At 52.1% G+C, this 21,388-nt stretch overlaps 9 protein-coding genes across 9 annotated transcripts; 4 read left to right on the top strand and 5 right to left on the bottom strand.

The window, feature by feature from the left end:
* Positions 1-443: 443 nt before the first annotated feature.
* N7510_009376 (putative nuclear serine protease HtrA2/Nma111) lies at positions 444-3,695 on the bottom strand (the record flags this gene model as incomplete). Its single annotated transcript, XM_056981301.1, has 4 exons — positions 444-614; positions 670-867; positions 918-3,218; positions 3,288-3,695. 4 exons carry the CDS (start codon positions 3,693-3,695, stop codon positions 444-446), a joined length of 3,078 nt encoding a protein of 1,025 aa, XP_056831510.1.
* A 540-nt stretch (positions 3,696-4,235) lies between these two features.
* On the bottom strand, positions 4,236-5,325 carry N7510_009375 (uncharacterized protein; the record flags this gene model as incomplete). Its single annotated transcript, XM_056981300.1, has 2 exons — positions 4,236-4,936; positions 5,124-5,325. The coding sequence occupies 2 exons, from the start codon at positions 5,323-5,325 to the stop codon at positions 4,236-4,238; spliced, it is 903 nt and encodes a 300-aa protein (XP_056831509.1).
* Positions 5,326-6,510: 1,185 nt separating this feature from the next.
* On the bottom strand, positions 6,511-7,202 carry N7510_009374 (uncharacterized protein; the record flags this gene model as incomplete). Its single annotated transcript, XM_056981299.1, has 2 exons — positions 6,511-6,747; positions 7,044-7,202. The coding sequence occupies 2 exons, from the start codon at positions 7,200-7,202 to the stop codon at positions 6,511-6,513; spliced, it is 396 nt and encodes a 131-aa protein (XP_056831508.1).
* Positions 7,203-10,579: 3,377 nt separating this feature from the next.
* Positions 10,580-11,898, top strand: N7510_009373 (DUF2841 domain-containing protein; the record flags this gene model as incomplete). The annotated part of the gene is made up of 3 exons (XM_056981298.1): positions 10,580-11,069; positions 11,125-11,310; positions 11,366-11,898. 3 exons carry the CDS (start codon positions 10,580-10,582, stop codon positions 11,896-11,898), a joined length of 1,209 nt encoding a protein of 402 aa, XP_056831507.1.
* Positions 11,899-12,203: 305 nt separating this feature from the next.
* Positions 12,204-13,639, bottom strand: N7510_009372 (putative endo-1,4-beta-xylanase; the record flags this gene model as incomplete). The annotated part of the gene is made up of 5 exons (XM_056981297.1): positions 12,204-12,958; positions 13,018-13,131; positions 13,187-13,319; positions 13,370-13,526; positions 13,584-13,639. 5 exons carry the CDS (start codon positions 13,637-13,639, stop codon positions 12,204-12,206), a joined length of 1,215 nt encoding a protein of 404 aa, XP_056831506.1.
* A 1,438-nt stretch (positions 13,640-15,077) lies between these two features.
* Positions 15,078-16,427, top strand: N7510_009371 (fungal specific transcription factor domain-containing protein; the record flags this gene model as incomplete). The annotated part of the gene is made up of 3 exons (XM_056981296.1): positions 15,078-15,148; positions 15,200-15,322; positions 15,380-16,427. The coding sequence occupies 3 exons, from the start codon at positions 15,078-15,080 to the stop codon at positions 16,425-16,427; spliced, it is 1,242 nt and encodes a 413-aa protein (XP_056831505.1).
* Positions 16,428-16,714: 287 nt separating this feature from the next.
* N7510_009370 (HSP70/90 family co-chaperone CNS1) lies at positions 16,715-18,106 on the bottom strand (the record flags this gene model as incomplete). The annotated part of the gene is made up of 3 exons (XM_056981295.1): positions 16,715-17,430; positions 17,488-17,760; positions 17,812-18,106. 3 exons carry the CDS (start codon positions 18,104-18,106, stop codon positions 16,715-16,717), a joined length of 1,284 nt encoding a protein of 427 aa, XP_056831504.1.
* Positions 18,107-18,499: 393 nt separating this feature from the next.
* On the top strand, positions 18,500-19,699 carry N7510_009369 (3-isopropylmalate dehydrogenase; the record flags this gene model as incomplete). Its single annotated transcript, XM_056981294.1, has 3 exons — positions 18,500-18,971; positions 19,020-19,443; positions 19,495-19,699. 3 exons carry the CDS (start codon positions 18,500-18,502, stop codon positions 19,697-19,699), a joined length of 1,101 nt encoding a protein of 366 aa, XP_056831503.1.
* An 857-nt stretch (positions 19,700-20,556) lies between these two features.
* On the top strand, positions 20,557-21,069 carry N7510_009368 (uncharacterized protein; the record flags this gene model as incomplete). Its single annotated transcript, XM_056981293.1, has 1 exon — positions 20,557-21,069. One exon carries the CDS (start codon positions 20,557-20,559, stop codon positions 21,067-21,069), a length of 513 nt encoding a protein of 170 aa, XP_056831502.1.
* Positions 21,070-21,388: the final 319 nt, after the last annotated feature.

Here is a 21,388-nt window from a genome sequence, read left to right as displayed (position 1 = left end):
CCGCTCTGGATATATATATCTTCACAATATGGAATGTCGCACGGTTCTGACACCTGCTTCCCACTCACGGCGTTGGGCAATAGAGGGAAAATGTACAGTTAACACTAAAATCTAGTCCAGTGAAAGACCCAAGGCAAGGCACAAGCCATTCAGAACCCAACCTCGTAGAGAAATAGCCGCCATGAACCCTTTGAAAGCCCGGTGGAACAGCCCGAAATGAAGATAAAAATGCAACCAGGTACGATGTAACAATACTCTAGGTTATATGTACGTCGGCGAGCACTCCAGATAGAAGATGACACCCGAATGAAAGACAAAATAAAACAAACAATAGAAACCCCGCAAAAATCCTATTCCCACTCCGAATCCATCCTGGCAGCGCCGCTTTGTGTGCAATATGGTACAAGAATAAACTGCCTACCGCCACTGCGAATGCAAATGCATCACTCCGCATCTGGCTCAATGTCGCTTCCACCATGGAACTCCTCGTCCATTGCGTCCGGGTTGAGGTTCGCGGCGTCGGGCGCAGCACCCAGCTTGTCCACATCCTCATGAGAGATGGTGCGCCAACCCGATGGGTGGGAGGGGTCCTTTTTGTATTCGGACATGGGGAACTAAGAAGGCGCATGTCAGGCTATGCTACCAAAATGAGATCTGGACGGGACTTACGTAGTGGTCGTTCTTCTTCATGGTAACCACCCATGGAACATTGTCGAAAGTCACAGCACGGAGTCGGAAATAGGTGTTATCTGGGATCTTGCGCACTTCCTTGACGAAGGTATCCAAGTTGGGAGTCGGAACGCCGTTGACTGCGGTGAGGAAGTTGGTGGGCGCAAGGCCATAATGGTAAGATGGGGAACCGCGGCTCTGGTAGAGATTAGTACTATTCTGATGGACAATCGCGACACAGATCTTACCCTTGCGCTCACATAGATCTCGCTATGCAACTTGGAGATCTGCTGTCGCACAGCATGGTGCGGCTTCTGAAGAACGGCACCGCAGAAAACAACGGCCTGGTCGGTTTCGAGATCTTCTGTGGGCACCGTCGGGACCTTGATAAGCATCTCATGGCCGTCCCGGACAATCAATGCCTCCAACACTTCCTTTTCATACATCACATCCAGCTCCGAGACCCGGGTAATAAGCTGGCCATCCAGTGTAAGGATGATATCGGCCTCCTGGAAGTTTTCGGCATCGGTTGTAAAGTTTGCAGGTGGGCAGTCAACCTTGCGCACCATAAAAAGCTGGTGACGAGAAGGATTGGCCTGGGCCACCTTTTCGATCCATTCTTCCGAGACGCCCATAATGCGCGCCTGGCTCATCTGTACGACATAGCTCTCCATGTTCAGGATTCGCAGCTTTGGAGTGATGCCCTGCTGGATCTTGGATGTGACAGGGAAAAGTGAGGGCGTTGAAAACCCAAGGTGGTACTCGACATCCTTATGCGAGTTGGGGGTCCGTTCGCCGAGGTAATTCAACCACAATGCCTGCACCACACCGTCCTCGCCAATCAAGACACCATTGGTACATTGTCCGCTGAGGCCAGTGTCTACAGTGATGGCGTCGAGGTTTATGGCTCGATAGCGAGGGGCAGATGCATTGGCGGGAATCGACACGGTGGTGATATCGGTGACGGCAGTCTTGGCCACGACGATGCGGAAGTTCTGGTTAAACCCAACGAAGATGGTGTCCTGGCCCTGTTTGATGTACTCGGTGCTGAGCTTGGCACTCTGCACAGGCGCATCGACGAGACTGGGGTCATATTGGATGATAGTGTAGTTTTGGAGGGGGTGTAAGAAGACCACTTTAGCGTTGAGGATGACCGAGTCAGCGACAGTGATGTTGATGTCACACAGATCGTAGGGAACAATGGCTCTGGAGACAACCACCAGGCCCTTTGCAGCGTCGATCACCAATCCGAACCCTGTCTTCTTGGCCTGGGGGTATCCATCCAATTTCAGAGGCATAGTGCATGACACACGCACGAAGCTGCGGACTATCTCCGCTGCTGCTGGTTGACTGACCCCATCCAGCTGAATAAATTCTGCCTTTCGTGGAATGGGTTCTTCGGCAGGAATGGGGTCGGCGAGGTCTGAGAAGTCCCATAGTCCACTCTCGTCATTGCGGACCGCCAGACGCATCTTCTGATGCCAATGGCGATCGACATAGATGATACTCGTCCCTTTCGTGTGGAGATCCCGGATGTGACGGTATGAGATGACCACCCGAGCGCGGTCAGGAATAGTCTTCATCACTTCTACAAATTCGTCCAGATTGCGGGTTCGCCGCTTGTCGACCGAATCAATGATCCACCCTGAAAGCGTGTTCTCGAGCTTGAAGGAACCCGCCGCCTCGCAAACGTAGACCCCCTTGGTGGCAATGGCGTACAACCGCGACTGCTGGTACGAAAGATCGTGGAATGTGCCACCAGAAACGGTCACAAAGCGATCCGGGGAGATGGCATGGAGATCGCCCACTTGACACTCGACTTCGAGGTCTTCACCTCCTCGCTGAACCAGTAGTTTCACCGTTCCGCCGACACTGGAGTCGAGAATGTCGTCGAGGCGACCGAATTGCGTCAGCAGCTCTCCATTCACCTGCAGAAGCACGTCTCCCTCTTGCAGTTTCCCATCTGCTGGGCCCTCAGGCAAGATAATTTCCGCGGCGAGCATGTTGGTCTCCGTGGGGGCAGATTTACGAACGGCCGCCTCCCATTCGGGCGTCAGACCAAGGCGGCGACACTCATCGAACGGCTTGAGCAGCCACTGAGTTTGGATCGTGCCGCGAGAGACCGGTCGACCCTGGCGAATGCATTCCAGCGCACGCAGTGGACGGTCCAACGGCAGGAAGTAGTCCGTCGCGGCCCCGTCGGCCCGACCACCAGCTTGCAGAGCTATCGCATGGCCGTCAATATTGACCACGGGACTGCCGGAGCTACCGCCACTGGCAGCAGCAGCAGCTTGAATGTAGTTTGTGTTGAAATCGCTGTACCCTTCGCCATACTCTGGTGCATTGCGGTCCAACCGACTGATCACACCCGATAGAATGCTCAGCTTTTCACCCGCATCATTACCCACCACACGGATCTCCACACCGACCCGAGCTGCAGCGGGCTGAAGCTTGAGCTCTGTGAGCTTCATGTAGCGGATGGCGGCCGGGTCGAACTTGAGAATCCCAAAATCGTGCACGGGGTCGCGGTACACGGGACGAACGTCGCACTGCCATACCCAACGCGGGGACCAGGTCAATCACTAGCACAGCAGCCCAGATGGTCACGCGCAACTCACCTCTTCATGATTATCGAAGATACAATAACCCCAGAACGGACCGGCGCAGACGACGTGGCGGTTGGTCAAGATGTAGCCCCGCTCGGCATCGACTACGAACCCTGTGGCCTGGCTGCTCATGGAGAGGTCGGTATCAAAGGAACAGGTCTGGCAGAAGTGTATGGACACGACGCTCTTCACGACCGTCTCAATCGTCGCTTGCCATTCGGGCGAGTCTGCCTGTGCGGGCCCAACGGCCAACATGCGCCCTGCATCTTCCTCATCCTCCACATCATAGACCGTTCCATTCGCGGGGGTAGCGTCCGAGGGCGTCAGAACGGAGCCTTCGGGCTTTAAATGTTTCGCTGGACGCTCCGTAGCGCCGGCGATGGTGCTGCGCTTGCGCTTGGCGCCAAAGTCGGCATCCATTGTCCGGAGCAAGGTCGTTGGGCGATGTTGGGGAGGTGAGAGAGGGAGACGGAGGAGGAAGGACGTCGGACGCAGCGACCGAGCAGGAAATGATGCACAGGACACGGTCAAGGACAAGGACGCGAGTGAAGGAGCGACCCGGCGCAGACAAGAAGACATGCAAAAGTGAGCTAAGAGGGAGCTGCGGCGGGAAGGCGCTGATTGGTTCACCGCCTTGGCTCAGGTGTTTGGGTCAACTGATCGATTTTCTTTAGTTACTACATGTAGTCCCTAGTCCATCCTCTGCATTTCTAGACTACTGGGGAAGGTCCCGGAGAAGGTCACCCGGCCCACCATCCCAGAGATCAAATGGTGTAGGTGGGAGCGGCCCCGGGACGGGAAGGGGGCCCTTCACGCGATCTCACTGGATCGACTGGTCTTTGTAGATCGAGGCCGCGTGACGGGTACGTCTCCAGGGTTGCCTTAATCCGGGAACTATGGATCGATATTGATCGATATTTTTGATATATGCGGGAGATCCTCCCATATCTCCAGCCCGCCTCAGACGACGGACTCCGACAGGGGCGAAGGGCTGGGCCCGCCGTTGCCTTGTAGGCCTGGTGGTGTGAGCTTGGCTTGCGGTGTGCCCTCCGAGCCTTTGCCCCCGCGTGGGAACAGTTCGTTCAGTTTGCCGTAGAGATCGTGCACCGCGAGCAGGTTGGGGGGCGGCGTCATGATAGCGGGAGCTTGAGGTGCCACGCCGCCCGATTTCTTTGCGCGGTCGGCAATGGTCGCCAGGTAGGCCAGGTTGGCCTGCAGCCGGCGCATACACTCGATGTATTCCTGGCTCGGTTTCTGCGCCGCAGGCTTTGGCGCATCCGCCAACTGCTCGGAAGCGTCCTGGTTGGAGTTGTTGGACGCAGCCCCGGCCTTGCCCGCGGCTTGAAGGTTCACCACCTCCTGCAGCAACGTAGAGTTGATATCAAGTAGGGTCGTGACGCGGGCTTTCTCTCGAGCCTGAGTTTGCGCCTGCGCCGGGGACATGGGCTGAGACGCGGTTTGGGGGGAGGAAGTATGTGGATGGGGTTTTTGTTGGTTGGGAAGCATGTTGTTGGCCGAGAGCGAAGCCATGTTTTGCGAAAAGGTCTGCGCCACGGTGGACGGCGTGTTGGCCGCGGTGCCTTGTGGCTGCGGGAATTGGTTCATGTGTGCGGCCACCGGCGGCTGTGAGAAGGGTGCTGAGAAATTCTCAAGGGGTGCTGCTGCCATTGTTGTTGTTAGAGGTCAACGACAGATACATTCTCCAACCGACGGGCTGTACGTTTGAAAGTGACTGGCTATGAATATGCGCGGCTCCTCGGTCCCTTGACGCCTGAGCGACTTGCGCGGAGAGGAGGGGGAGAGGGGGGGCGAGGGGCTGACAAGTCGAAAAGGGGAACGATCACGTACCGGATGATTGTTGGAAACCTGAGGGCATCATAACTCCACCGGGACCGGGCTGCATGGGAATTGCGCCAAAGGAATGCGGTTGTTGTTGTTGTTGTTGTTGCTGTTGTGGTGTGTTGGGCTGATACTGGGGGATGGAGTTCGGGTAGAAAGGCATCTGCTGGTTCTGCGGGAAGCCCGCTGGGTATCCTGCATTGGGATCCATCGCGCAATAAGGTAGGGCAGAGGGGCCGGCAGATTGATTGTCACCCGTAATATCGTCGCCCTTGACGATCCTTCAAGGGCGATAAACAAAAAAAAAAAAAGACAAAATAAATGAAACACCCTCTGCTTCTTCCTCAGACTGGATTACGTACACCGCACAGACAAGCGATATACGAAGGGGGGTTTGCTTCCTCGCGGGAATCCAGGGATGGCGGATGGTCTGTATGAGAGAATCAGGATCGAGAAGCGAAAGCCCTCAGATGATTGGTGGCGGGCGCAGGATTGACCTTCTGGTCCGTTAGTCGAAGGTGGTTGAGGGTGGTGGTGGCCCGAATTCAGAGTGATCAGCCGTGTGGGCGGGCGGGCTAATGCAGCGATGACCCTCTCGGCGGGTGGAGACCCAGGAGGGATGCTAGCGGGGGAATTTAATCTGACCGGTGCACAGAAGAGGTGGAGGTGCAATCGGTTCCAACGCAGACTGTCGTTCGAGAACAGCAGCGGAACCAGAACTGGCGTGTGGAAAAGAGAAAGAGATGGAGAGAGGAAGTCACGGGATGAGCGATAGCTGGGTCACGGCGGAGTAAGATACAGATGGACCAGCAGTAGCACGCAGTATTTTACCGTTTGACGTTACGCCATCTGGGTTGGACATCCACACGTGACATGTTTAATGCCTGAGGCATCAGAGCCATCCAGTGCCACATTCCAGACACAAGTTGCCAGCATGGCAGATGGATGACGGGTTGTGGCAGATGCAGAGCGTCGAATTCATCCAATCTTGGTGCAGCTTTCTCCTTCCACCTGATTATTTGACTGCTGGGAATCGAGATAACCGTCACCTATATGTACTACTGTTTACGTATCCCAACGATACCCCAAACAGGCAACCTATTCGGAGAGAGATAAGGCTCAGAAATAGAGCCAAGGTCCAGAACAATAATAGCCGCTGGACAAGGATACGAGTGGCGGGCGTCTCTCTTACAATGCTCTTTTGTCCGTGGAACCTGTATCAACCGCTGATATTGGCATCTGGCTGGTCATAGATAACGCCATCCTTGAATTCACGGCCGTTGTACGGTGCACGTTCGGCACGCAGGATACTCAGGGCAGAGAGAATCGTCATGAATGCACCGAGGAGATGTTACCAGTCGCGAGCATGATCGACAAGCCCTAAAGCCAAATACCTCTAATGTGTCACGGACCCTTCGCGGAAGTGCGCCGAATTGACCCGGTTTTGATCGGCTCTTTCCGTGATCTGCAAAAAGGGCATCAAATGACAAGAGACTTGCGAGGCGACCAAGCGGTTTAGTGAGGGCTGTGGAAGGGGATGTGCGTACCCACATTCGTGCATCGTGGCAGAACGGGCGGCATGCAGCACGCTAGAACTGGAGCGTCGTGACGCCACCGCGTCGAATCGACCCAGCTTCCAGGATATGCGAGGCGTAGATCACTGCCCGGCACGACCACGGAGAGGGGTGCGCAGGGGTATTGAAGAGGACCCCGACGAGGAATGACAGGAGCCTTTTCAGCTAGCCACGAGAAAAGGGAGCTCGCACGGACTTAACCCAAAACTACACTGGGTGTTGTATGTACATCTTCAGTGGCATCCCTAGCTTGAACAGCATCGCGTACCGCTCAAGGGTGGTCCTGCATCGCACATACCAAACCATTGTTCTCCGGTCAAACGGACAACGATCCTGTGTTCGTATCGAGGCGCACGTATCCAGCGATGCCGCAAGAGGCCGCAGATACTGTGGGGAGACGGACTCGGTCGCCTTTGCCATCATTACCCACCGTGGGTTCGGTGATGTCAGCTAGGCTTAAAAATCCATTTTGGACCCCGAGCCATACCCCCCTGTTCCTAGAGTGTTCGGGCATGGTCGCCGATCGAAGATCCTATGTACATGTGTCCCCAACTCAATCTCACGCCCTAGGATTAGCGGGAACACGAAAGAAAAGGTGCCAGAGACCTGGAGCGGACGGAGATTTGACCTAGTAGGGAAGAGCCGGGCCCGACATTTTAGGCCCTGCCCTAGGTGTAGAGTGTACTTTTAATTTTTGATTTTCTATACGTCGAACGATTAGTGGAAAAAGGGGACCCACTCCAAGGATAGCCTTGCATGACCGACAGATGGCTGGCAGTAATCGGAGTACTCGCGCAAACGTCCTCCGAACTATCGCCGTAAAAGAACCGTCTGGACCTACCCCAGCACACGGGGTTCTCTGCCTCTACTAGAAGCAAACTAATCGAGAGCGCATGCGCCACACTTGAAGACAAATAGGGCAAAAAAAAATAAAGCAAAAATCGCATTGATTTGAAATCATTCCGTCAGTCCGTGGCAAAGCGAGCCCGGCCCGGCACTCCTCCGAACACATCTAACATCAACTCTGTGGTTAATCACGACATATAGCATAGGACTGGCATCCGTTTGGCGGCTTCAAGCCACGAGTTTCCCGGATCGATTTTGCGGCAACAGCTCGTCCACAGAACAGGATGAAATGCGAATCTCGAGATTATTTACGGCTGTACGGAGTATCTGCGCTGAAATTCGATTTCGGGAAAAGATTTCCGACAGAGTACAGTATGTATTGTTGTAGAGGTACAGCCTAACAATCCCGAAAATGAAAGCGGCTTACGCCTCTTGAATCATGTTGGAATGCCTTCACGACCTGGCATGTCTGGTCGAACTGCTTACCCGTCGTTGATCAACGAGACAACCACAGGAATCGCGCCGAGCATTATTGGTCATGAACCCCAGATTGGACCTTTCAGCCAGTCCGAGACTGCTTTTTCTACTCGGTGGTAATCTGGTCTCGTTATATCTTGGAATGGAGAAATAGCATACGTAACATGATCTCGAAACGGGGCAATGGAGATCTTTCTCGTAAAGATCTCGCAAAGCGGAAAGACACAGTGGCACTATCCTTGTATGGAATAGTCGTATTGGGAAACACAAGGTAACATTTGAGCCTTTTAACTTAGTACTGCTGTGAGAAGGGGCTTGTGCGTGACTGTCTCGGATCGGAGACCTGACTAGGCCAGCAACGAAACCCTAACTATCATTTTCAATCAGATCATCGCCAATAGTGTCATTTGACAGCTCATAAAGGATTGTACACGGAAAGTCAATCTTATCTATTCACCGAAAAAGGTGTGGCTGAAATTCCTCTTGGGGAAGAAAGTTCTAAAAAGCTGAAATTAGTGCAAACAGCGATGTTGATCCTGTGGCTGAGTTGGAGCGAATCATATCAATGTTAGTTTCCTGCCCGCTGAATGTCGCATCAGCAGTGCAATAATGTAGGAATTGCCATGGACTTTAGAAAGTTGGTATCCTAACTGAGGTACTATTCTTTCGTGACCAAGGAGAGCTTCACGACAATCTACCATGCACAAATTTGCAATTGATATGGATAGCCAGGTCTCATTTACGTGGAGCAGCGCTACTAGGAGCGGAGATTCGGAGGAAAACATCCAATTCAACACCACTGGTCCTAAAATTGTTCGTACATGCCACTGGACGGCATAGCGCATCCCGTATTTTTGCGAACAAAGCACTTCGGGGAATATTTATCCGAGAGGCGTTTCATACTGTGAATCGTAAAGGGTACAACAATCTAGAAGCGGGTCAAGGCGGTAGTTCGGAGTGCTTGCGATCTACAGAACGCCTTAGGTTTGGTTCCCTGAAAACAATTTTGGATGGGGAAACCAGGAGAAGGTATCGCGTCAGTATTATTGTGTATTGCCAGTCGATCACGGCGATTGATACTGGCTCCTTCAGGAGCGTCGTATAGATCTCTTTTTTACGACAGTTAGCAGCATCTGGGAAAGCAGCATATTGGCCATGCATGACATTGGACTTGCCCTGAGTCAATGCAAGGAGGTTGCAAAAATAAGACAGGACGTTTGAGTGACCGCGAGGCAGCCGATTCCAGGAGACACACTCGTGTAAAACGGCTAGCGCCGCTCGGCATTCCTGGGCCGTTACTGTACGACCTAGCACTGCCGCGGAGCATCGTAGCGCCTGCCTCGGTAGAGGATTAAAATCCTCTCTTTGCTTTTTGATCGTTCCAAGGTGCTGGGTTACATGATCGGTGCACTATTGGATCAGTTATCTGCCCTCCGCCAAGAAATCCCGGTCCCAACCCCACTTAGAGCTATTCGGCTCTTGTTGTTTCACTAGCCGGTTAGATTCCTTGTACTATTGTCCATAATGCAATAAGGCTCAAGCGAGGGACATACCGTTTTGCGGCATTTGCCAAGGCGATCCCTTGGTAGCACAACGGACACGCGATTTGGGGTTGCGTGGCGCAAATTCCAACTAGCTGACAGGGACGAACAAATGGATACAATCTAGATAGAACTAGAATGCTACCATGCTAGACATGCGGAGATTGTTTTATGTGGAGAATGGGTGGCGGCGAAAACATTGAGGACAAGTCAACAACGCAGTATGTAATAGGGCCTTCATGGACGTGCATTCATTTAGCGGCCCACGGGCTCCAGTACGCATCTGTGGCGTTCATCGTAAATCAGTACTTTTCTGGGTCCCACAAGCCTATTGTCCCCTGTCTAGAGCTGGGCATCCCCACACGATTGGCAAATCCCGAGGCTGAGCATGCCAGGGCTGACGGGACGGCCGAGTTGATAAATCTCAAAATCTCCGTAGCAGATCGATCTCGTGAGCTTATTGTCTGTGGACCCGACCGATGTTCGGTATTCCCTCTTGTTCTCTTCTTGATGCTGAAGCCTGGTCTTTCGAGCTCCTTCAACCGGGCTTCCTGGCTGTGAGTAATCTCTTTCATGTTGTCCCGCTGTGGCCCTGTGCGGGCTAACCGCTTCGACCAGACAACCAACCACCTGCATGCGACATTCAGCCGAAGCTCAGAGGCTCAGATTTTATGGTATCTTCGCCACTTGCTTGACCGCTTGGCCAGAACAGGCTGACCGCCAGTCAGGCGCCGACAACCGTGCCCATGCTAGCCCAGCAGGATCAGTTAGCCTGCACCCACTTTGCCCTCATATATCTTGACGCAACCGGCAACCTTCGTCTCAAGTCCTCACAGTCAATCGCCGATAGTTGTCAAACAATTTTATCTCCGAGGGTGACGGATACTTTCTTACAGGCAGTGGCCCTGTCAAGAGAAGCCTGCCCGTCACCTTGTCACAGTCAGTCTTCCACTTGTCACACCAAAGGTTTCCGACTGGCTGACAACTTGTAGTTGTACCGAACATCCCAGTCTCACCTAATCAAGAAATGAATAACGAAAAGGACTTTCGCCAATTCCAGAGGCCTCGTACATCCTATACTGGGATGAGCGCTGGGAATGGTTCGCTCATGCGGCCGTCAGTTGATTCGGCCATTCCATTTCAGACACCAGGGTGGCCCACTTATCAAGAGCCCTGGCCTTTCCAGCGTACTCAGATTCCTCAGCATAAAAGATCAAAGGCCTGGAATGAGGAAAGCAACACCACCAGCGACCCCAAAGTCGTGGTGTCCGTCAGGGACGCTAACCTGCTAGGCCGCTATTATAAAAAAGCCTTTGAGAACCTGCAACAGACAAATTGTCGAGTGCTTGCAAAGGCATATATCAAGCTCGTGGAGCCTCGCAAGCAGGTCAATTACCCGTACAACGGACGGAAAATCGTTGATGGAACTCCTCGGCAGCTGGATCCAAATGAAACAAAGCCGCCCTGGTGGCCATCTGGAGTAAGCCACCGAGAACCGGATCACTTACCTAAAGCCGGTAAGAAAATTATACTATCTTCACTTTTTGGCAACACAGAATGACTGTTGGCCAGAGCGCATTCGACTCTTGATCTATATCTTGCGCGATCTGCGCACCAGCCATGGGATCACAGCCAGAAAATTGAGGGAGGCTGATCAGCCTATTCGTCGTCAGATCTCCCCAACAGAGAGACTGGAGATCCTGGACGAGCTCTATCGTGTCCGACATGAAGAAGAGAAGTTCTTAGACGGAAAAACTGGTATGTGGCTCCAAATCAGCCAGCTGATCATTAGCTTATTCCCAGGTCTGCACAGACACACAGGCGATGGTCTGGATCTCTCTTTCAAACTTGCCCAAGGAAGCGAGCCAGAGTCATGGAGAACGCAGCGGAAACAATAGCCCGATTTCTGTTAGAAATTCGGCCGCAACCACGCCGCGTGACGCGCCAGAGGGCTTAACTGTCGGCTCTCCTCGTCATATGCTAGCTTATGCTGGAGATTCTGCAGAGATTTCGCCGATCCGACACGCCCGTTCTGGCACAATACCCCAAGTCAAACCTGGAAGGTCAACTGACCGGGTCCAGCCTAGCTTCGATTCTGTACCTGTGTCCATGACGCCGCAGGATCTGAAGCGAAAACGGGAAAGTATGCATGGATTTCCTCTTCACTCGCCTGGCCTTGCAGCTGGGGCTCACCATTCTTCTATGAGCCCCATTGAGCTTCAATCATTGCCGATCAGGTACTATGGCGATCCTTATGATTTTCAGCAGGGAGGTACCGTTGCGGAACCTTCGACAGCTGCGCCATTAGACGAGTCTATAGATTTCCCATATCATTTCGGCTACTAAGAGCCTCATATCTTGACTTTGACGATTATGTCTTTCCTTTGTCACGGCTTCTAGGTGTGGTACTCTGAATGAAGCGTTTTATTTTGTTGAGAATTTCCCAGATAGCGACCAGATTTAGAGCAGTTTTGGGTACTGTGAAGTGCATACGTTTTGAGATCTTAAAGAAAAAAGTAATGACCACAAACAGTCCATGCTTCATAGGGAGCCCCTTGATATGTAGATAGATAATCCGCTTGAGAAAGAGCAACCCTTCCCGTCACCTGGCTCGGCAAACCCTGATCCAAACCACCATCTGCTACTATCCCTCATAGACATTGTGAGTACCAGTTATTCGAAAAAGTACAGGTGTAACCGCTCGCGCATACAGTCGGTCCAGTCCAGCCTTCACCGCCACACTGTCCCCAATGTTGAGCCACGCTGGTGGAGCCGCTGGAGCTGCTGGTAGTGGTGGTGGTGCTCGAGCTTTTGGTGGTGGAACTGGAAGTTGATGATACAGTTGCCCCCAAAGCGGTCATAATACCATTGTAGGCAGGCTTCTTCACAAGGTTTTCGTCCCATGGACATGCAGCACCTTGGCCGGAGAAGGTGCTGGGCACCCACGAATACTTGTCTGTCCAGTCCCAGACGGTGACTCCAACGCATTTGGCAGTCTGAGCACACGCACCTACGGTACTCTGGTAGTCAACTGACTGCTGTGCGAGCAAAGCGGCGGTCGAAGGTAGCGTCATCCGGATATCAAGCTCGGTGATTGCGACCTCGACGCCGAGGGCCACGAACGAATCCATGTTGCTCGCCTGTGAACTCTGGCTGGGAGTGCTGCCGACAATGAAGTGGGATTGGAGACCAACGCCGTCGATCTTGGCTCCGTAAGCCTGGACCATCTTGACAATATTCTGTGCAGCTGTAGCTTTGGCACCGGCATATTCGATGTTGTAGTCGTTGTAATAGAGCTTGGCACTGGGGTCTGCAGCAGCTGCGGTGGCGAATGCAATGGGGATGTATGCCTCGCCGATAATTTCGTAGAACACGTTGTCTCGGTAAGTACCATCATCGTTCAGGCCTGAAAGGGATGTAATTAGTGTATGTCCTATTCTAGTTCAGAATCGAGCAATATCCGACCTTCGTTGACCACATCCCAAGCATAGCATTGACCCTTGTAATGAGTAACCACGTTGGTGATATGGTTTTTCATGGCTGCGAGCAACGTCGCATTGGTCCAAGTACCACTAGTGACTATGCGACACTTAGATACATGTTGCGCGACATGCCGAGGAATTCCTGAACTTACCCCAGCTGGGTAGTTGGTTATACCAGACCAGATTATGGCATCGACGCTGCTGGCCGTTGGCAATAGCCAGGTCGATAATGGCGTCACCCTCGGTAAAAGTAAAGGTGTTTTGTTCAGGCTCAGTTGCATCCCACTACTCGTGTGATATTAGTATTTATTTTCAAGGTATAACTGTACCCATACCTTTTGAGAATTTCCAGGAGTGATCTGGCCAAAATCTTGAGTGTTGTTCAATTCAGTCACGTAGGCCGTGTCCGTCAACTCCGGATTATCTGTAGCTGTACCAAAATAAAGCTTCCCAGTGGCCTTTGCAGCTGTATTTAGTCCAGAACCGTTTGCCCTGTCATATCCCGATGTCAGTTGACCGCAAATGAGGTCTCATATATCTCGATCATACAGATGAGGCAGAATGCTTGCGGCCAAGGCCAGTGTTGCAGCGAAGCAGCGAACCATTATGAGAAGCTCAGGTATCACACAGTAGAAAAAACGATTAGTGATGTGAAGAGGGATAGAATGCTACATGTTATTACTTTTATAGAAGAAACGCCGAGTCTTATTCCTCCGGCGCTACGTTTCAGCAGGACGGACTGATGGCCCGTGGCGTACAAGTCGCGGTCATCTTGAAGAAATACACGGACAGTAAGAGACGCAGACTGAAAAAGGTCGGAACTTTATAAGTAGTAAATATGAGCTCAATAGATCGGAATGGGTAGAGGAGGTAAAGATAGTCTTCTTATAAATGCTGATGGGGAAATGAAATAGAGAATGGGATGTGCTGCATCAAAAGTAAAGAGGACACGCAAACTTAGATACAGCTGAATTAAACTGGGGATTCAACACCGAGTTCAATACCCGGAGCGTCCTCCGCGCCGCTTCTAGCGCGCAGTCAAATGCGCCCTGACGATGTTTAATCCTCGTTTCCCCGCATGCGATAATTATTCAGTGGAATCATCAAAGGCTAAAATGAAAGCGCCTTCGGGACGTTAGGGACGGGTAAATTCGACAGGTCTCCACATCAACCCGGGGGCGAACATCCAGTTGATCCCGAACTTCTTTCCATCCTGCATGCAGGGCTGCTGCCATTGGATCAGGACTTTATTGCCTATAACCTATAGCCCGGCTCATGTCAGACTCATCCCAGGCTGACCCAGGCACGGTGGGACCTCAACTTCACACACCGCCCAAGCAGACGCAAAGTAAGAAACAACTCTCGAGTCGCCGCACGCTCAGCTGTCTTCCCTGCAGAGTGCATAAGTTACGATGTGACCGACGTGTCCCTTGCCATACATGCACGCGCTATCGCCGGGAGAGTGCGTGTCATCAGCACCCGGCCCCAGCGGCACGACTGAATCCGGTCTCGTCAAGACCAGCGGCCATTGCTCCTGGACTGAATCAGCACAAAAATCACACCGCAAATGGGAGTCCCACACTATCCCCTGAGAAAACTCAATTGGCTCTTTCGCAATCATCAGTTCCTGTCCTTATTCCCCTTTCTGGACCTCTATCATCGATATGCGACACAGTTAACGATTCTCTACACACCAAGCGGTTCTGGAGAGCGCAGCTAGCAACTCTCCTGCCACCACAGCACCAGTGCGACCTTTTGGTATCTTACTATCTCGAAAACGCTCATTGGCTTTTCCACGCATTTCATGTGCCTACCTTTCATGGCCAATATTCTAGATTTTGGTCCACCGGAACAGAAAAAGTGGATCTAATATGGCTTGCACTTTTGTTCACGATCATATCATCCACGGCGCTTATAGTGCCAGTGGAGTCTGCAGCACTAGTTGGTCTTGAAACATCGCGAGTACGCCAGCTCTCTCGGGTATGGCATCTGGCTTCTCGGCAGGCCCTCCATGCTGGGGACTTTGAATCCAAGCCGACTGTGATGCAGTTGCAAGTGTTTATTGCGACGCAATTGTATTGGCTGGAGACCAAGAATATAGAGTCTTTGAATTCGTGAGTATTCCCTTTGGATCCTTCCCGCTATTTGCTTACCTCGGCATATAGGGCATTTGGCCAGGCTGTCCGACATGCGCAGGCACTTGGGCTTGATACAGGTGCTCAAGGGTCTGACTACTTGGATACTGAGCTGCGTCGACGTATATGGTGGGATCTCTGGGTCACTGACACGTGAGAACAAATATCCGTATGTCAATTCCAGGCAATATGGCTGACTCTTACCCGTAGATTCCAGTCCATGTGCTTGGATCGAACGCCTCTTATTCATACACCTGCTGAGCGTGTACCACTGCCACAAAACTGCAACGACATTGACGTCACCCAGGCGTCGGTGAAACCGCAGCCAATGGAGGTGCCGACAGACACGAGCGCCTGTATCTGCCGGGCTCAGGCATACCGCATATTCCGCAAGCTATATCAAGACGGCGGCACCCGTTTATCCTCATACGAGTACATCCGGTCAATTGATCGAGAAATCCAGGAGCTCACAGCAAAATTCCCTTGGTACTTTCGAATTGGCAGCACAGAAGCCCTACAGCACCTCCCAAGTCTGGACGCAGTTGCCTGGTGTCATGCAATGCTACATATCAGCATCTGCCAGCAGCGGATCCGTATGAACAGACCATTTCTGCACGCACGCGTCGGGGAATCATGGAGCGTCTGCGCCATAGCTGCACAGGAGATGCTACTGCCGTATAGACAGATGCGCGAGTCAGATGTGAATAGGTTCCGTCAGTCCCAAAAGTTTGCCGTCCAAGGATACCAAGCGTACACGGCAGCGGTGACACTCGCTGCGTTCTTACTAGTGGAGAGATCATTTCCGGGCTTCTCGTCCGAATCAATGAGACAGGATATCGAGATGGTGATTTCGGATCTGGAGCTGCATGATATCGGCCCCATGGTCTCAGATGGGATCAAAATCTTACGCAAGATGCTGGATATGTTTGAACGCCGGGATGCGGGCGATCCGCAGATGCGCGAATCGCTTGTGCAAGAGATCGCTTCGGTGTTTGGTGGCGAGCAACCCACGCGCCGGTACTTGCGGCAGTGTGATATTGGTTATGTTTTGAATAATCAAACCACTCACAGTCACCAACTGGACGGACACATAATAACTGTGCCAGGTTTCTCGGAGTCGTTGCAGGATCCTGGTACTAACTCGGCCTACCATCAGACGGACTCGATACTGGATGATTTTCATCTCGCCCTGGATATGTTGGAATATGATCAATGGTGGGATTTTCTTCTGCCAGAGGGCGGCTTCCCGCCCCAATGAGCATATTCGATAAAAAATATTTCTATATACACAACACCCAGTGTTCTCATTGGAGGTACCTAACTTTCTTGCCTCTGCTGCTTCTGGCGCTGTCCTATCATCATTGCAGGCGACCATCGGCAATGTTTAGTATCCAGACACAGGATATCTGATCAACACATCAACGAATTGGTATCCTGCACAAGACGTTGCCATGTGCCTGGAATATGGCCGACCAAGGTTTTCCAAGGGATACCAGGATGCTTGAAGGGATTCGGTTGAAATCGCATGAAGTTTCATGTAGTGTTTCAGCCTACCTTCCGGGCCTTCATCTCGGAGATAAATGCGCTTGACTTGGAAGTTGGCACAACAAACACCCTGACCAGCTCATCAACAACCTCGACCTTGCCTCCAGACAGAATCTGCAGCAAAGGCAATTTCTTGCCCGCCTTGATTAGCCCACCAGTGACCGTCTCCATGAAGCAATCGACCGTGTCAATCGAGTACTCCTTCTTGGTGTCCCAGGGTAGCGGGAAGATGTAGTCCAAGTGGTTGGCAATGGAATGCATTTCCGAGAAGGCCTTGATAAAGTCCGACTCCGCATCCATAGGATACAAGAAAACAGCCGGAAATTCGACAGTGCTCTCTGGTGACAGAGGATCGGGGACCAGTTTGATCCCGGCATCTTCCATTTCGGGGGGTTGGTTGGTCTTGCGAGTCCGGATCTGGCGAGCGCGCAGTGCAGTGCTTAGAACCATCTTTTGCTTGCGTGCAGCCTCCTCCTCGGCCTTCCGCTTCGCTTCGATGCGTTTTACATAATCCATGCGATCTGCAATCTTCGACGCCACGGTCTGAAGAGCCTTATTGTTGGGGTCGAGTTCCAGGCCGCGCGACACAGCATCCTCCGCTTCGGCAAGCTTGTCAAGCTTCAGGAGAGCACTGGAAGAGCGGTAGAAGGCTTTGATGTTCCGAGGATTGAGTTTAAGGACGGCGGCGCAGTCGAGAGTTGTCGAGCGGTAGTTACCTGCATGGAATAGTCAGCAAATTCTGCTTGAAATGACACCGTCCAATCACCACATACCCAGCTCTAGATTGGCCAGCGCCCGGTTGATATGCGAGGCCTCCTCCAATTGGCGTAACAATTTCTTCTCCGCCTGAGCATCCTCGGGCTTCTCCCACTTGTCTTCCTTGGCATAAATGACGGCGATGCTCTTGGTGTAGAACTCCTTGGCATCGATCCATCGCTTTTCCTGAACGGCCTCGTTGCCCTGCTCCTTGAAGGTCTGTGCAACCTCGCCCCGGGTACCCTCATTCTGCATGGCTTGTAGCGCATCCAATAGAATGTTTTCCCCGTCTAAATCTCAGTCAGTCCCTTGTCCACAGCCATCGGGAAGCTAAAACATACGCTCATCACCCGCGTTTTCCATGTCCGTCATGAACAGTGGGGTCTTGTTCATCATGCTCAGCAGCTGCTCCTTGGAATGTGACTTGACCGAGGCCATGGCCGGCGGCATCTTGGGCGCGGACGGGTCATTCTCGACCTCTTTCAGCCTCTCCTCGTTGATCGGGAAGGGGATTTCGTTGGATGCGGCGAAAGCATCGAACCCGGGCTGCGGCAGGTCCTGGGCCACCTGCGGCGGCACCTCATTGAGGTTCAGCGACTCGTCGAAGTCGTCCGGGAGCTCCTCGATCCGCGACATGGTGCTGACTGGCTGTAAGATTCCTTATCGGAAAGAAGTAGGAAAAGATGAAAAATCGAGACAAACAGTGCAAACATGAGGGAGCCTGAGGTGAGTGGGGAGTCTGCCCTTGTGTGGATGCCTCAGGCTGTCAACGAGTCTGACTACGATCATGAATGTTGAGAGCTAGATAATAATGAATATACACAGGTTAATAATAATAGATGTTGTCAGCATACTCCCGACTAAAGCCCCAAAGTAGCCAAGCCAGCCTGCCCATGTTCACCCCCGGCATCGGCGAGCCCCCACCAACCCCGCAGCGTCCTCGGACTAAATACCGAGAAACAGATATAGTTGGGACCAAACGCACTGCTGAAGCGATTCCCAGAGACTCAAATACGTGGTGTACAAGTTATGGTGCAAATCTTCAACATTCTGGTCCTCCCGGGCGATGGCATCGGCCCAGAGGTGATGGCCGAAGCTGTCAAAGTTCTAAAAGCCTTCGAAACACCACAACGCCAATTCCAGCTCCGTCAAGAACTGATCGGAGGATGCAGTATTGACACGCACGGTAAGTCTGTCACTGAAGAAGTGAAACAGGCAGCTTTAGACTCGGACGCAGTCCTGTTCGCTGCCGTGGGAGGCCCGAAATGGGACAATGCGCGTCGAGGGCTGGACGGGCCCGAAGGAGGCCTGTTGCAGCTGCGCAAGGCGATGGACATCTACGCAAATCTACGGCCGTGCTCGGCTAGCTCACCGAGTGCGTCCATTGCGAAGGAATTCAGTCCGTTCAAGCAGGATGTGATTGAGGGCGTGGACTTTGTCGTCGTGCGGGAGAATTGCGGCGGAGCGTATTTTGGTCGCAAGGTTGAGGAACCAGACTATGGTGCGTGACATATTGTCTTTCTTTATCTCTTGACTCACTGTTTTCTAGCAATGGATGAATGGGGCTACTCCGAGGCTGAAATACAGCGTGTCACCCGTCTAGCTGCGCAGGTTGCTCTGCGTCACGATCCGCCATGGCCAGTGATCTCGCTCGATAAAGCCAATGTATTGGCCTCCTCCCGGTTGTGGCGACGAGTCGTGGAAAAAACGATAACGACTGAATATCCCCAAGTGAAGCTGGTGCACCAGCTGGCCGACTCGGCCTCGCTGATCCTGGCAACGAACCCACGTACTCTGAACGGCGTACTTCTGGCCGATAATACCTTTGGTGACATGATCTCCGATCAGGCTGGGTCTATTGTGGGCACATTAGGTGTGCTGCCGAGTGCCAGTCTCAATGGGCTGCCAGGTGAGAAGGGACTGACAACGCGACCATATGGCCTCTACGAGCCAACACATGGTTCTGCCCCAACGTAAGTGTGGTCATAAAATTTTGGTGAGTTTATTGTTGACATAAACATTAGCATTGCTGGCCAGAATATCGCCAACCCTGTCGCCATGATCTTGTGCGTTGCCCTCATGTTTCGCTACTCGCTCAACATGGAGACGGAGGCGCGGCAGATTGAAGATGCCGTGCGTAAAGTGTTAGACTCGGGAATACGGACACCTGATTTGGGAGGTAAGGCTGGCACTAAAGAGGTGGGTGATATGATTGTCTCTGCGCTGTAGATTGTAGATAAGTTACATGTCGCTTGGAATTTGGGACGTTATGCAAGAATCACTCGGATCTCGTAAACAGAAGTACAGAAGAGCATGGGTTGAATGAACATTGTTTCATAGCTCAGCCACGAAACTGATAGGCTGTCTCACCCTTTGTCGATCTGTAATCTCGTCACCCTCGGAGATAGTCGGCAGCTCTATGGCTATGACGAACAAAGCTGATCTCAATGGAATATTGCGAATTTCTTGTTGAAATTGTGAAACACACTTGTCGTCGAAAATTTCCGCCATTGATTCAGAATACAATACAAAAACAGGCTGGTTTATAGACTTCAATCATTGAATGTTGGTCAAAGTCCAGTATGCTGACATCTTCGAACGAGCAGTCCTTTTCTTTGTTGTAGCGAGGATCATAAATGACGAGCCTCCTGATGGCAGAACAAAGAACAGTAGGCCAGTTCGATTGCCCATGTTTCACTAGCAAGGGGAAGGAAACCTAACTAAAGAATCCAAGCATTGTCCAGCCCACCACCTCCGACAAAGGTCTCACTCTGTAACTGGAGACAGGGAATCTAACGTCAATGAACCGAACGTTTGCACATCAAAGAGCAAATTCGTTGAGCAGACACTATCTTGAGCTGTAATCAAAGAGACAAAAAGAACGCGTCTTTCTCATTTTCTATCTCATTTCTTTTTTCTCCGTGGTTGCTAGACTTCATTGTCATCAGTTTCAACTTTGCCACCCACTATCACTGTTCTATCCCTACAATTCTACGTTTTCTGAAAGCGTCGACCAACTACACCTTCTATCGCAATTGCGTCCTCTACGAAGATCCGAAAAAATCAAGAAATAAGCGACCATCACCATGCCTCCCGGCGGATGTCCCATCGCTGGGTTCAGCACGCTACGCCTAGAAGGTCTAGAGAAGCGGTCTTCACCGGAGAAGGCAGAGCTGGTGCACTCTATTGCCGACGACATGAGTGGAACCTTGATGTGCATCGCACAGCACGCGGAGGAAGGAACCCTGTCATCCAGACACATCGAACCCATCGATGGAGTGATTCGCATCATCCGCGACACCGAGGTATCACAACGACGGAGGCTGGAACGACGAGTGCGGCGACTACGAGGCATGCGACGATGGCTGCGTCGCGAGTTTCGGAAGATGGTCAAACGCGCAGATTTAGTGTCACGGGCTTGGAAAAACAAGGCGGCCACATTGAAGGGAAATATTCAGGCGCTGCAGATTGAGGTGGCTGTGATGAGGAGGCAAGGCGAGATGCTGCGGGCATGTATAGAGCAGGGAGAAAGCGGAGAAGGGGAAGAGAGCACGCAGAGCGAGGATGCCATCAAGAAAGATGGGGCCACGAGAGATTAAGATTCCCGGACGGATGAGGTCGGTGGAGAGGCGAACTTCAAGAGAGAATGAATGGTGCAGGAGCTGGGTTGGAATGTCCTGGGTTAATCTGAGTTCGACGAATAATAAACTGGTTTCATGTCCTTGAGCCGACTGTCGCGCTGTTGCGGGATCTGATAAGTCCGGAGACCTGCCGTTCAGAGTCCTTTCATTCCAGCAAGCGAGTCGGGTTAAATATTCCACAAGCCTCATTTAGACCAATATTCCGAAAGTTTTCCAACATACAGCCGAGATGTGTTATTCTGCCTGCGAAGAACAGTAGCTCCTGATGTTGTAGACA

Source organism: Penicillium lagena (assembly GCF_028827675.1).
Source record: "Penicillium lagena strain IBT 129212 chromosome Unknown utg000006l_segment0_segment0, whole genome shotgun sequence".
NCBI lineage: Eukaryota > Fungi > Ascomycota > Eurotiomycetes > Eurotiales > Aspergillaceae > Penicillium > Penicillium lagena.
The sequence above is the reverse complement of the archived record's forward strand: the minus strand, read 5'-3'. Positions and strand labels throughout refer to the sequence as shown.